The 13629-nt window shown below is 37.9% G+C and overlaps 1 protein-coding gene across 5 annotated transcripts in view; it reads right to left on the reverse strand.

Annotated features, from left to right (window-relative positions):
• The window catches only part of Arsk (arylsulfatase family member K), a 53623-nt gene that overhangs the window by 11644 nt on the left and 28350 nt on the right, over positions 1-13629 (reverse strand). For all 5 annotated transcript variants that reach the window (XM_031360697.1, XM_031360695.1, XM_031360692.1 and 2 more), the window contains 2 exons: positions 10304-10580; positions 2386-2557 (listed from right to left, as the gene is read on the reverse strand). In XM_031360697.1, coding sequence (XP_031216557.1) covers positions 2386-2557; positions 10304-10580 — 449 coding nt within the window. The remainder of the gene's footprint in view (positions 1-2385; positions 2558-10303; positions 10581-13629) is intronic.

Consider the following 13629-nt stretch of genomic DNA (forward strand, 5'->3'; position numbering starts at 1 on the left):
GATTAAAGGCATGTGCCACCACCGCCCGGCTAAATTATTTCTATATACATTAAAATAAGAAAATTCACTATTTACTTTCATCTACACCTTCCACTATTTACATCACATTTACCACAGTCTGCTCATCTCTGAGCATCTGCTAAGTCTCTTTTCTGTGAAGACACTTCAACAGCATTGCGTATATACTATTTCACTCTAGTAGATGCACTTGCAAACTTTTGAAAGCAATTTGAAGATGCAGATGACTAGATATTCCCCAGCATCAGGAAATATCAATGAAATACAACTCAACTGTCAGATGGAGGTATGGCTAAAGAAATACTTAAAATATTACTGTCCTACTGTCCTAATGGGGGAGAACATGGAGCCAGGTGTGGTAGTGTGTAGTAATGCTAATACTTGGGAGACAGCAGCAGAAGAATCAGGAATTCAAGGCCAGCCTCTGCTACATAGTAGATTCAAGGTTAGTCTGGGCAACATGACCCCCTGACAGCATCCCCCCTATCTATCTCTCTCCGTTCCTCCCTCTCTACCTCCCCCTTCTCTCTCACACACTGAAAACTTGGAAAGTCCTTGTTACTTTTTCATATTTACATTATGTAAATAATGTATCCACATGCCTTCCTTTTTTCTTTCTGCTACATTCTACTTACTCAGTGAGTACTTCTAACAACACTGGGTGGTTATTCTCAAAGTGTTTTGGTGTGTAGAAAGAAGTGCTGCCCACACTTCACCAATACAGTTGTGTTTTATCCCAAAATGTAGCAAAGTAAATGAAACAATGTTGTGAAAATAACTTGTCATCAAAACTGTTGTTTTTAAAAACAAGGTTTCTTCAGTAAGAACTGGAAACAGTACTCCAGCCAACAGCAAGAACCCTTTCACAGTCATCCATGGAGGCAGGCTTGTCTGAGATGCCTTTGAGCCTGAGCGTCAGGAAACCCAATGCCTGCAGTCATCAGAGGAAATGGATCTGAGCTGTGGGCAACCCTTATTCTAAAGGATCTATGGAGAATGAATTTGTTTGTAGGAATTACAAGTGTCGAAACAGTTTATAAACGCTAACAAAGAAGTCTCTGTCTAAAGAAAACTATTAGAGGTGTTAAAATGAGACTGGTACATATTCAGTAAAACCAACAAGAGAGTAAATATTGAGGCATTAATTATTTAAACTGAACATATTTTTTCACACAGTGAACATATTTGAACTAACAAGGAGATTAGCTAAAAAAATTACAGATCTCATACATTATTGGAACTATATTTAATCTGTTTATATTATTTAACATTTTAGTGATAATAGCTTCCCAATTTTGAGTTATAAATTAGTGGTAATATACTTCTTGTCCTCTTGGCTACGAGTCTTAGTCTTTTAAGAATATTAAAGTTTTCTTCTAGGATACTATATACATGCTGATTGGACATCTGTTGATCTTTCTGAGTCAGAAGAATACAGGAAACAGACACGGACTTCTGTTTACACTGGCTTGACACTAAAAACAGAATGTTTTTGGAAATATAGATTGACCTATGGGTCTTCTCCAAGAGCAGCAGTTACTTTCAACTACTATGCTATACTGCCAGCTTCTAGAATGCATTTTAAACATGTTTAAAATGATATGGGGGAAGCAAACATTAGTTCTAAGCTCTCTCTACTATACCTTAACCTACCATCTGCCTCACTCCTAAGACTGATATTCCCAGTAATCCTAAGATTTGTATTAAAATTTTCTCACTTTAATACATATGAATGATTTTATAGAAATAATTTCATCTACAACTTTTATCAACAAGTAAATTTTTTCTAACTTTATATAAAAATATTACTTAATATTGATACAAAGTATGTGTAAGAAATTAACATGCTTGAAGAAAAGTTAAAGAGATTTTTCTCCTCTGAATTCTTCTATGTGTCTATCCACTGGGATTCTGAGGACCATTCAACAAATCCTCAGGTTCCACAGAAGGAGTTCATGGTCACAAATCACCAAATTGATTCCTCTCTATCCGTGTTTGGAATGTCAAACTCTTCATCTCTTGGAAGTAAGCTGCCTTATAATTACCTGCCACAGGCCTGTGTTCAGCAAAGTATAGACCTGTTTAAAACTAACTGTACTTTGTTTTCAGTAGAAAACAGCTTTCTATGACTCTATTTTATGTATGAACAAATCAGAGAACTTATGAATAATTAAAACAGGAAGGGCCCTTTATTCTGTTATTAAGGTATTTTTGTGAGTCAAGAGTCTCAAAGTTCTAAGTCTTAGGCATCTAAGCAACTGCTTTATGAAATATCTGAGGATGCTCCTTCAAGCCCCAACTAGCACAATCACAATGTGTTGGAAAAATATTTTCTTCATGAAATTGCTTATTAATTATACCACCTACCTAGCATGGCATCTGTCTCAGCACACATAGCATAATAAAATGCTCTAATGTTCTTAATTTCATTTTCAGTAAACTTCCCAGTGCAGTTTTTTGTATAGGAAGAATAATAATCCACAGAATGCATTTGTGACAAAGGCAACCACTTTGGGATTTTGATTGCATCATAAGCTACCTGAAAAGGAAGAAGAAAAAATTTTACATTAGAAAATCCAAATATACGCTGGGCAGTGGTGGTGCACGCCTTTAATCCCAGCACTTGGGAGGCAGAGGCAGGCGGATTTCTGAGTTCAAGGCCAGCCTGGTCTACAGAGTGAGTTCCAGGACAGCCAGGGCTATACGGAGAAACCCTGTCTCGGGAAAAAAAAAAAAAAAAGAAAATCAAAATATCCCGTTCTTCCAATGAGTATCTGTGGTCAACTTTGAAATGTTTCCTACATAGAATGATTGAAAAGAATCGCTTCCGGTTTCCATCTGCACCTGGAGCGGATCCTGTGTCACAGTGCTCCATACCCAAATACCACCAGGAATGGTCTCCCATGAGTGTGGACATGCCTGTGAGCACAAGTAAGACCATCACTTCTGCTCTGAGGGACCTGCCTAGAGCCCTTAGGACACAGGAACTGAGAAGCAGCCTGGGACAGGATCCTTTTGGTTTCCATTTGTGCCTGGAACTGACCTTGTGCCAAAGCTCTCCACACCCAAATACCTCTGGGAGAGAACTGGTCTCCCAGGAGTGCCAACATACCTGTGAGTACAGGTAAGATCACCGCTTCTACTCAAATTCCTGACCCACGAGAGACCAGCCAAGAGCCATCAAGACACAAGAATCAAAGAATAGTCGGGGACAGGATCCTTCTGGTTTCCATCTGCACCTGGGAACTGATCCTATGTCACAGCTCTTCATACCCAAAATTACTCCCTAGAGAAATGGTCTTTCAGGAGTACTAACACACAGGCTTGCAGGAGGGATGAGCCACAGTCAGAGACAGCAAGACCAGCTAACACCAGAAAAAAACAGATGGCGAGAGGCAAGGGCAAGAACATAAGTAACAGAAACTAAGGCTACTTGGCATTATCAGAACCCTGTTCTCCCACCACAGTGCACCCTGGATACCCTAATACACCACTAAAGCAAAACTCTGATTTAAAACCATATCTTGTGTTGATGGTAGAGGACTTTAAGAAGAATATAAATAATTCCCTTAAAGAAATGCAAGAGAACACAAGTAAACAGGTAGAAGCCCTTAAAGAGGAAACACAAAAAAATCCCTTATAGAGTTACAAGAAAACATAACCAATTAGTGAAGGAATTGAACAAAACCATCCAGAATCGAAAAATGGAAATAGAAACAATAAAGAAACCACAAAGGGAGACAACCCTGGGGATATAAAACCTAGGAAAGAGATCAAGAGACATAGATGCAAGCATTACCATCAGAATACAGAGATAGAAGAGAGAATTTCAGGTGCAGAAGATACCATAGAAAACATTGATACAACACTCAAAGAAAATGCAAAAAGGTACTAACCCAATACATCCAGGAAATCTAGACACAATGAGAAGACTAAATCTAAGGATAATAGGTATAGAAGAGAGTGAAGATGCCCAACTTAAAGAGCCAGTAAATATCTCCAACAAAATTATAGAAGAAAATGCCCCTAACCTAAAGAGAGAGATGCCCATAAACATATAAGAAGCCTACATAGCCGGGCGGTGGTGGTGCACGCCTTTAATCCCAGCACTTGGGAGGCAGAGGTAGGTGGATTTCTGAGTCTGAGGCTAGCCTGGTCTACTGAGTGAGTTCCAGGACAGCCAGGGCTATATAGAGAAACCCTGTCTCAAAAAAACAAAAAAACAAACAAAACAAAACAAAAACAAAAAAACCCTCCAAACAACAACAACAACAAAAAAAGCCTACATAACTCCAAATAGATTGGACCAGAAAAGAAATTCCTCTTGTCATAAAATAGTCAAAGCACCAAATGCACAAAACAAAACAAAAAAATATTAAAAGCAGAAAGGGAAAAAGGTCAAGTAACATATAAAGGCAGACCTATCAGAATTATACCAGCCTTCTCACTAGAGACTATGAAAGCTGGAAGATCCTGGGAAGATGTCATACAGACCCTAAGAGAACAAAAATGCCAGCCCAGGCTACTATACTCAGCAAAACTCTCAATTAACATAGATGGAGAAACCAAGATAGTCCATGAAAAAAAAAACAAATTTACACAACATCTTTCCACAAATCCAGTCCTACAAAGGATAATACATGGAAAATTCCAACATAAGGAGAGAAACTATACACTAGAAAAAGCAAGAAGTAATCTTTCAACAACTCCAAAAGAAGATAGCCCACAAACATAAAAATAACAGGAAGCAACAATCACTATTCCTTAATATATCTTAACACCAATAATTCAATTCCCCAATAAAAAGGCATAGACTAACAGACTGGATATATAAACAGGACCTAGCATTTTGCTGCATATAGGAAATGCACCTCAGTTTCAAAGACAGACATTACCTCAGAATAAAGGGCTGGAAAACAATTTTCCAAGCAAATGGTTCCAAGAAACAAACTGGAGTAGCCATTCTAATATCGAATAAAATCAACTTTCAGCCAAAAATTATCAAAAAGGATAAGGAAGGACACTTCATACTCATCAAAGGAAAAATCTACAATCTTCAATAGCAACAAAAAGAACAGAAAGCCCACATACACACGGAAGCTGAACAACATCCCACTCAATGATAACTTGGTCAAGGAAGAAATAAAGAAAGAAATTAAAGACTTTAGAATTTAATGAAAATGAAGGCACATCATACCCAAACTTATGGGACACAATGAAAACAGTGCCAAGAGGAAAACTCATAGCTCTGAGTACCTCCAAAAAGAAACTAGAGAAAGCATACACTAGCAGCTTGACAGCACACCTGAAAGCTCTAGAACAAAAAGAAGCAAATACACCCAAGAGGATTAGACAGCAAAAAATAATCAAACTTAGGACTAAAATCAACCAAGTGGAAACCAAAAGAATTATACAAAGATTCAACAAAACCAGGAGCTGGTTCTTTGAGAAAATCAACAAGATAGATCAACCCTTAACAAGACTAACCAGGGGGCACAGGGACAATATCCAAATTAATAAAATCAGAAATGAAAAGGGAGATATAATAACAGTAACTGAGGAAATTCCAAAAATCATCAGATCCCACTATAAAAGTCTATATTCAATGAAACTGGAAATCTAGACAAAATGGACAATTTTCTAGATAGATACAAAATACCAAAGTTAAATCAGGATCAGATAAACCATCTCAACAGTCCCATAACTCCTAAAGAAATAGGAGCAGTCATTAAAAATCTCCACAAAATAGAAACAGAAGGAACACTACACAATTGGTTCTATGAAGCCACTGTTACACCAATACCAAAACCACACAAAGACCCAACAAAGAAAGAGAACTTCAGACCAATTTCACTTATGAATATAGATGCAAAAATACTTTATTAATTCTCATAAACCAAATCCAAGAACAAATCAAAATGATCATTCACCATGATCAAGTAGGCTTCACCACAGGCATGCAGGGATGATTCAATATATGGAAATCCATCAATGTAATCCAATACATAAAAATAGTCAAAGAAAAAAAAACCACATGACCATTTCATTAGAAGCTGAAAAAGCATTTGACAAAATTCAACATCTCTTTATGTTAAAAGTCTTGGAAAGATCAAGAATTCAAGGCCCATATCTAAACATAGTAAAAGCAAAATACAGCAAACCAGTATCCAATATCAAACTAAATAGAGAAAAACTTGAAGTAATCCCACTAAAATCAGGGACTAGACAAGGCTATCTAACTATTCAATATAGTACTTGAAGTTCTAGCTAGAGCAAGTAGACAACAAAAGAAAGTCAAAGAGATACAAATTGGAAAGGAAGAAATCAAGATATCACTATTTGCAGATGATATGATAGTATATTTAAGTGACTCCAAAAATTCCACCAGAAAACTCCTACGGCTGATAGATAAATGACTGGATATAAATTTAACTAAAACAAATTATTAGCCTTCCTATACTCAAAGGATAAATGGGCTGAGAAAGAAGTTAGGGAAACAACATCCTTCACAAAAGTCACAAACAATATAAAATGCCTTGGTGTGACTCTAGCCAAACAAGTAAAAGATCTGTACAAGAACTTTAAGACTCTGAGGAAAAAAAATCAAAGAAGACCTCAGAAGATGGAAAGATGCTCATGGGTTGGCAGGATTAATATAGAAAAACAGGCATCTTGTAGAAGGCAATCTACAGATTCAATTCTATCTCCATCAAAATTCCAACTCAATTCTTCATAGAGTTAGAAAGAGCAATTCTCAAATTCGTTTGGAATAATAAAAAACCCAGGGTAGCAAAAACTACTCTAAACAATAAAAGAACTTCTGAGGGAATCACTATTCCTGACCTCAAGCTGTATTACAGAGCAATAGTGATAAAAACTGTATGTTACTGGTACAGTGACAGGCAGGTAGATCACTGGAATAGAATTGAAGACCCAGAAATGAACCCACACGCCTATGGTTACTTGATCTTTGACAAAGGAGCTAAAACCATCCAGTTGAACAAAGACAGCATTTTCAACAAATGGTGCTGGCTCAACTGGCGGTCAACATGTACAAGAATGCAAATTGATCATTCTTATGATCAAGTCCAAGTGGATCAAGGGCCTCCCCCTAAAATCAGATACACTCAAACTAATAGAAAAGAAAGTGGGGAAGAGCCTTGAGCACATGGGCACAGGGGAAATTTTCCTGAACAGAACACCAATAGCTTATGCTCTAAGTTCGAGAATCGAAAAATGGGACCTCATAAAATTGCAAAGCTTCTGTAAAGCAAAGGACACTGTCAACAGGACAAAACATCAACCAACAAATTGGGAAAATATATTAACCAATCTTATATCTGATAGAGGGCTATTATCCAATATACACAAAAAACCTCAAGAAGTTAGACTCCAGATAACCAAATAACCCTATTAAAAAATGGGGAACAGAGCTAAACAGAGAATTCTCAACTGAGGAAAATCGAATGGCAGAGAAGCACTTAAAGAAATGTTCAACATCCTTAGTCATCAGGGAAATGCAAATCAAAACAACCCAGAGATTCCACCTTGCACCAGTCAGAATGGCTAAGATCAAAAACTCAGGTGACAGCAGAGTCTGTGCAGAAAGAGGAACATTCCTTCATTGCTGGTGGAACTGCAAGCTGGTAAAACCAGTCTGGAAATCAGTCTGGTGGTTCCTCAGAAAATTGGACATAGTACTACCTGAGGACCCAGTTATCCCACTACTTGGCATATATGCAGAAGATGCTCTAACGTGTAATAAGAATACATGCTCCACTATGTTCATAGCAGCTATATTTATAATAGCCAGAAGCAAGAAACAACTCAGATGTCCCTCAACAGAGGAATGGATACAGAAAATGTGGTACATTTACATGATGGAGTACTACTCAGCTATTAAAAACAATGCATTTATGAACTTCTTAGGCAAATGAATGGAACTTGAAAATATCATCTTGAGTGAGGTAACTCAGTTACAAAAGAACACACATGGTATGCACTCACTAATCAGTGGTTATTAGCCCCAAAGTTCAGAATAACCAAGATTCAATTCACAAACCATATGAAACCCAAGAAGAAGGAAGACCAAAGTGTCTATGTTTCAGTGCTTCTTAGAAGAGGGAACAAAATACTTACAGGAGGAAATGTGGAGACAAAGTGTGGAGCAGAGACTGAAGGAAAGGCCATCCAGATACTGCCCTACCTGGGGATCCACCTAGACACTAAACCAGGATGCTATTGTGAATGCTGGGCAGTGCTTGCTGACAGGAGCTTAATATGGCTCTCCCCATAGAGAGAGCAACAGTGTCAATGGCCCAGACTCCCTTGACCTCCTGGGGACTGGACCACCAAACAAAGAGTACACATTAATGAACCCATGGCTCTGGTTGCATATGTGGTAGAGGACATCTGTGGGAGGAGAGCCCCTTGGGCCTGAGGGTGTTTGATGCCCTAGTGTAGGGGAATGCCAGCGTGGGAAGACAGAGTGGGTGGGTAGTTGGGGGAACACCCTCACAGAGGCAGGGGGAGGAGGGATGGGCTAGGAGGTTTCTGAAGGGGAGACCTGGAAAGGGGAAAACATAAATGTAAATAAAAAAATATCCAATAAAAAAATAAATAACAAAAATAAAGTAAAAATAATAATAATAAAAAAACTCCTTCCAAAAAAAGAAAAAAAAAAAAAAAGCCGGGCAGTGGTGGCGCACGCCTTTAATCCCAGCACTTGGGAGGCAGAGGCAGGCGGATTTCTGAGTTCAAGGCCAGCCTGGTCTACAGAGTGAGTTCCAGGACAGCCAAAGCTATACAGAGAAACCCTGTCTGGAAAAAACAAAACAAAACAAAAAAACAAAAAAAAAACCCAAAAAACAACAACAACAAAAACAAAAAAAGAAAAGAAAAGAAATGAATGGCTATGATACATGACAATTCTCCGAGTTAGCAATTGGCTGAATACAACTTATTTACACTATATGGAGCAAGGGTGTTTAGGATTTTCCCTGGCTTTCTTCAAAGGTTAATAGGAGAATAGATTTGTCTCCCAGGGATAACTTCACAAAAGTGGAATGAAAGAAGACTCAATAAGGATGACTATTCACCAAAGAAAGGAAATACACTAAGATTGGAGTGAATTCAGATGACACACATGAAATTATAGAAGAAAAGGCTGGTCTTGAATGTTGACAGTGCTGCCATCCCAAAAAAATCCAGATTCACAGTCAGAAAAACTTAGCGACAGGACTCCTATCTAAGCAGGCAAACCAGTGCGAAAAGGATCAAGATTCAAACAGGAGAAGCACTGGTAAAAGTGCTTACCTCAAAGGAACTGTTGTATATATATCTACATTGGAAGCCCAAAAGTAAAAGGTGATCCAAACAGAGAAAGAAATATGGCAATCTGCCAAGGCAATAGAAGATGCTTGCTGCAGGTCAGCTGCACAGGGGAAGGCAGGCACTGCTCACACTGCAGGTCAGCTGCACAGGGTAAGGCGGGCACTGCTCACACTTCAGGCTAGCTATACAGGTGTTGGCAGGCACTGCTCACACTGCAGGTCAGCTGCATAGGGGAAGGCAGGCACTGCTCACACTGCAGGTCAGCTGCACAGGGGAAGGCGGGCACTGCTCACACTTCAGGCTAGCTATACAGGTGTTGGCAGGCACTGCTCACACTGCAGGTCAGCTGCATAGGGGAAGGCAGGCACTGCTCACACTGCAGGTCAGCTGCATAGGGGAAGGCAGGCACTGCTCACACTGCAGGTCAGCTGCATAGGGGAAGGCAGGCACTGTTCACATTGTACCTAGTATACTTTTTACAACATTCATCCTAAGAACTTCTGTTTTTACCAGTATACAAAATAATATATTTTGCTATTTCTATTTTTTATTGACAACCAAAAGCAAAATTTTACACATTTTGACAGATCTTTTTAATGTTTCTAGAAGAAAAATGATAATCTTTTCCTTTGACAACTAAGGTTGTTTTTCGCAGTTTCATTCTGTATGGTTATTTTTACCATCCTGAACTGGAGGAAGTGAAGCCTGCCTGCATTCCAAAGATAATGTCTTTTAATTCCTTTTTATAGACATATCACATGTACATCTATATAGTTAACCAGCTCTAATGTTTTATTTCAAAAATATTATCCTTTGAACAAATTCATTACCAGCTTACTTTAAAAGTATAAGTGCCTAATTTTTCCATAAAAATAATAAAAGTAAGAATGAGTATTATCAGGTGACTTTGCATATTTCAGTGCTTGCTTTTGAGCACACATAGAATACTTACCTTTTCAAGCCAGTAAAGAGAAGTTTGAAATGTAGAAGAGCCAAAGTTTTCTCCTGAAGATGGCGAAGGGTAAGGGTGTGGCAAATTCAATCCCAAGTAAAGGACAAATGGTTTGGTGTAGTTAACCTGTCTTAGCCAATCGATTGTTTTGTCTGTATTCTGCCAGTCCTTGACCATCACTCTCCTTCTATTCTTATCAGGGATAAGATTAACTATGGGCCTGCCTTCTTGTCGGAGCAAGAATGCAACTTCTCTTGTCCATGCTTCCACACGGTTGCTGAGGGTGTAAGAAGACAAGTATGTCAGAAAACATTCATGCAAGCTTAGAAACTGGCTAGACAAATGCTGGAAAGCAATAGGGGAAATGTTTTTAAGGGAGTTTTAAGACTCCCTTGTGGAAGTGTTTAGATAACTGTATCACATCTCAGTTAAAAAGGTGTTGAGTATTACAGATTTAAGAATTATGGAAAACAAATAAAGATTCATTTATGCTAGATTAAGACAAATTACTTGAATATTTAATTTTTTTTTAAAAGAGAAAGATATATAGTTTTGTTGCTGGTCTTTGGTCAATTTGACACAGGCTAGAGTTATTTTAATGAAATGCCCAGGTTTATGAAGCTGATGTTGTTTATGGAGCATAGTTACTATTGTCAAGAAACTTGTTCTATAGTGTCCATTAATAAGTGCCTTTAAGGCGCTCTATCAGAAGGAAAATATTTTTTTAAGAATCTAGATAATAACTCCAGCAAAATAATATATAATGTTAAAATATAATACTCAAGAAATTTCAGACCAGAAAATGACCAATGGTCCATGGGTAATGAGCACAAATAAAAAGTTTTCCTCCCCGCCCCCACTTGATCCTTGAAGGTAGAAAAAGAAATCGAAGCAGCTATAATAAAAATATTTTTGATAGTACATAGTTAATATACTTTAATAAAATATCAACAGTTGAATTTCAGCAGAATTACACCTAACAGTTTCTAATTAATTCTAACAGATGTGAGACTCCAAAATTGGATTTTCAGGGGAAAATTCCCCATACTGTTAAGCATATGACATTAGCTTCTCAGTCTTCTGTTTGAACCATGCTAAGCGGTGTTCCTATACTAGAAGCATAACATCACTGGTGTTCAGAGTAGAGTCCAAGGAGTTCAAGGGAAGCAGCACACTAGGGAAGCGGATGTGAGGAAGCAAAGTACTTTTTTGTTAACTTAGCAGTATTCTACAGGGAATATTATTGAGGAACTACTAAGAAACAAACTCGTAATGCAATGGAACTAGATGCTCATCTTTGGAACGGCTCAGGTGTGGACAAGCATTTGCAGCATGCTGAGTCTGTCAGGAATGAATCTAGAGCCAAGGAAGATCACCACCCTTTCTGTTGATTAACTTTATTAATACCATTTTTTTGGTGAAATTATAAAAAACTATTAAGCCCAGCTGGCTGTATCTTTTCCCCTTTATGAAGCAGAGCCTAGAGAGTATATGTGAGGCCACTGGGGCATGTTCGTGAAACACTGAGACCTTGTCTTTTTCCTCTCTTTATTTGTTCCTGGCATCTGTGATGTCAATGGGCATTCCCTCTGTGCACTCCTGCCATGATCCTCTCTGCTTCATCATAAACCCAGGACAACAGAGACACTGAACCATGGACTAAAGCTTCCGAAGGCTCAAGTCAAATCTCATGTTAAAAGTTGATCTCTCTCAGGAACAGCAATGCAAACCTTACTAACACAGTCCTTTTAATGGTAAAACTGTTCAAATTAAGTTAATTTTGGCCTAGCTTTATTATCACAGACAGCTCTAAAATTTGACTTTATTCTCACCTTTTACTAAACTGTGATTTACTCCTTGCTAATACAAATGGAAAATAGAATTAGCTCACACACTGCCAATTAATTACTGCATCAATCTGCCTGTGTGTCATTTTGGGTGGGTTTTCTGTGCCAGCTCTCCTACTGTTCACACTAGGTATGGTTCCCAGGTACCAAAAATTAAATTACATAGTAACAAGTACTTCTGAGGAAAAATCACACATTAAGAAGGATGATGAGAAATGAATTTTCATTAACTGTAAAGTAGCAGTGTGGCTTCCAAAGTCACGCAGGAAGCCTCTTGGCTTAGGCTTCTATAGTTCTGGTGGCTCATCTCCTTCATAGTGTCTGGATAAAACTATTGAAGCTACAGTAATTCTTTGCATAGAAAAATGACAGTTCTACGAATGCCCTTGCAAATTTTTGAACCAATCTTATAAATTTATATTAGAAAAAGTTCACCATTCCATATTGAACACTCTTCTCTCATTATGACTAAACTTTACATTTGACCTTAGTTTAATGTTTTTATATCAGAGACTTAATCTCTATGTTCTTAACCTGGCCAGCAATTATGAAAATTCTGGCATGAAGTATGAGTTGGATTTATGATACTTTACAGAACTTTAATTGTACAAGGAAAAAAAAAATCCAACTATGTCCATAAAGCAACTTTGAGGGAGAGGGTCACAAAGGACATGGAGCCAGAACCAAGTGGGGTCATGGCTGAAAGTGACACCGTTAAAAAGTAAAACAAAAACCAAGGCCCAGAGAAGAACAGAAAGTCACATGATGATGAATGCTCAGAAAGTCACGTGATGATGAATGCTCAGAAAGTCAATTGATGATGAATGCTGTTGAAGATTTAGTTCCATCAGTGCCTGACACTGAGGCCATTAAATCTGTACTGGATTCAAAATTATTTCCTAATTCCATGACTTGAGAAAGTGCATGCCAGGCCTGATTGCAGACTGATAATCTGATTCTTTGTCAATACATATAAACCCAAACATTGTGTAGGTGGGTTCAAGTGAATATTCTCCCAACTTAAAGAACTTCATGAATGGTCTGTGTAAAAAATACTTTGCTAGCATGCATGAGGTTTTGTGTTGGATACTCAATACTTACAAAAACCAAAGTAAAGCAAGGAACATAATGAAGAATAATTATCATATTCAGAGAACTAACATACTGCCAACAAATACCATTTTTTTGTGTGTGAAATTATAAAAGCTGTTAAGCCCATTCAATTTTCAAAAAGACTTCTAAAAGACACAAGATGGTGTCTAGGATGCTTGGAGGTTGTTAAGATTTTACTGTGAATAATGCCTCTGCTACTACTTTTGCTATTAGAATGCTAGTTTACACATACACCTTTATATATTTCAACCTTGCTTTGACAAAAAGTCTGAGAATTCTCATATTATGTGTATACCTTATGTACTGGCTGGTTTTGTGTGCCAACTTGACATAGGCTGGAGTTATCACAGAGAAGGGAGCTTCAGT

Source organism: Mastomys coucha, unplaced genomic scaffold, assembly GCF_008632895.1.
Source record: "Mastomys coucha isolate ucsf_1 unplaced genomic scaffold, UCSF_Mcou_1 pScaffold8, whole genome shotgun sequence".
Classification (NCBI taxonomy): domain Eukaryota; kingdom Metazoa; phylum Chordata; class Mammalia; order Rodentia; family Muridae; genus Mastomys; species Mastomys coucha.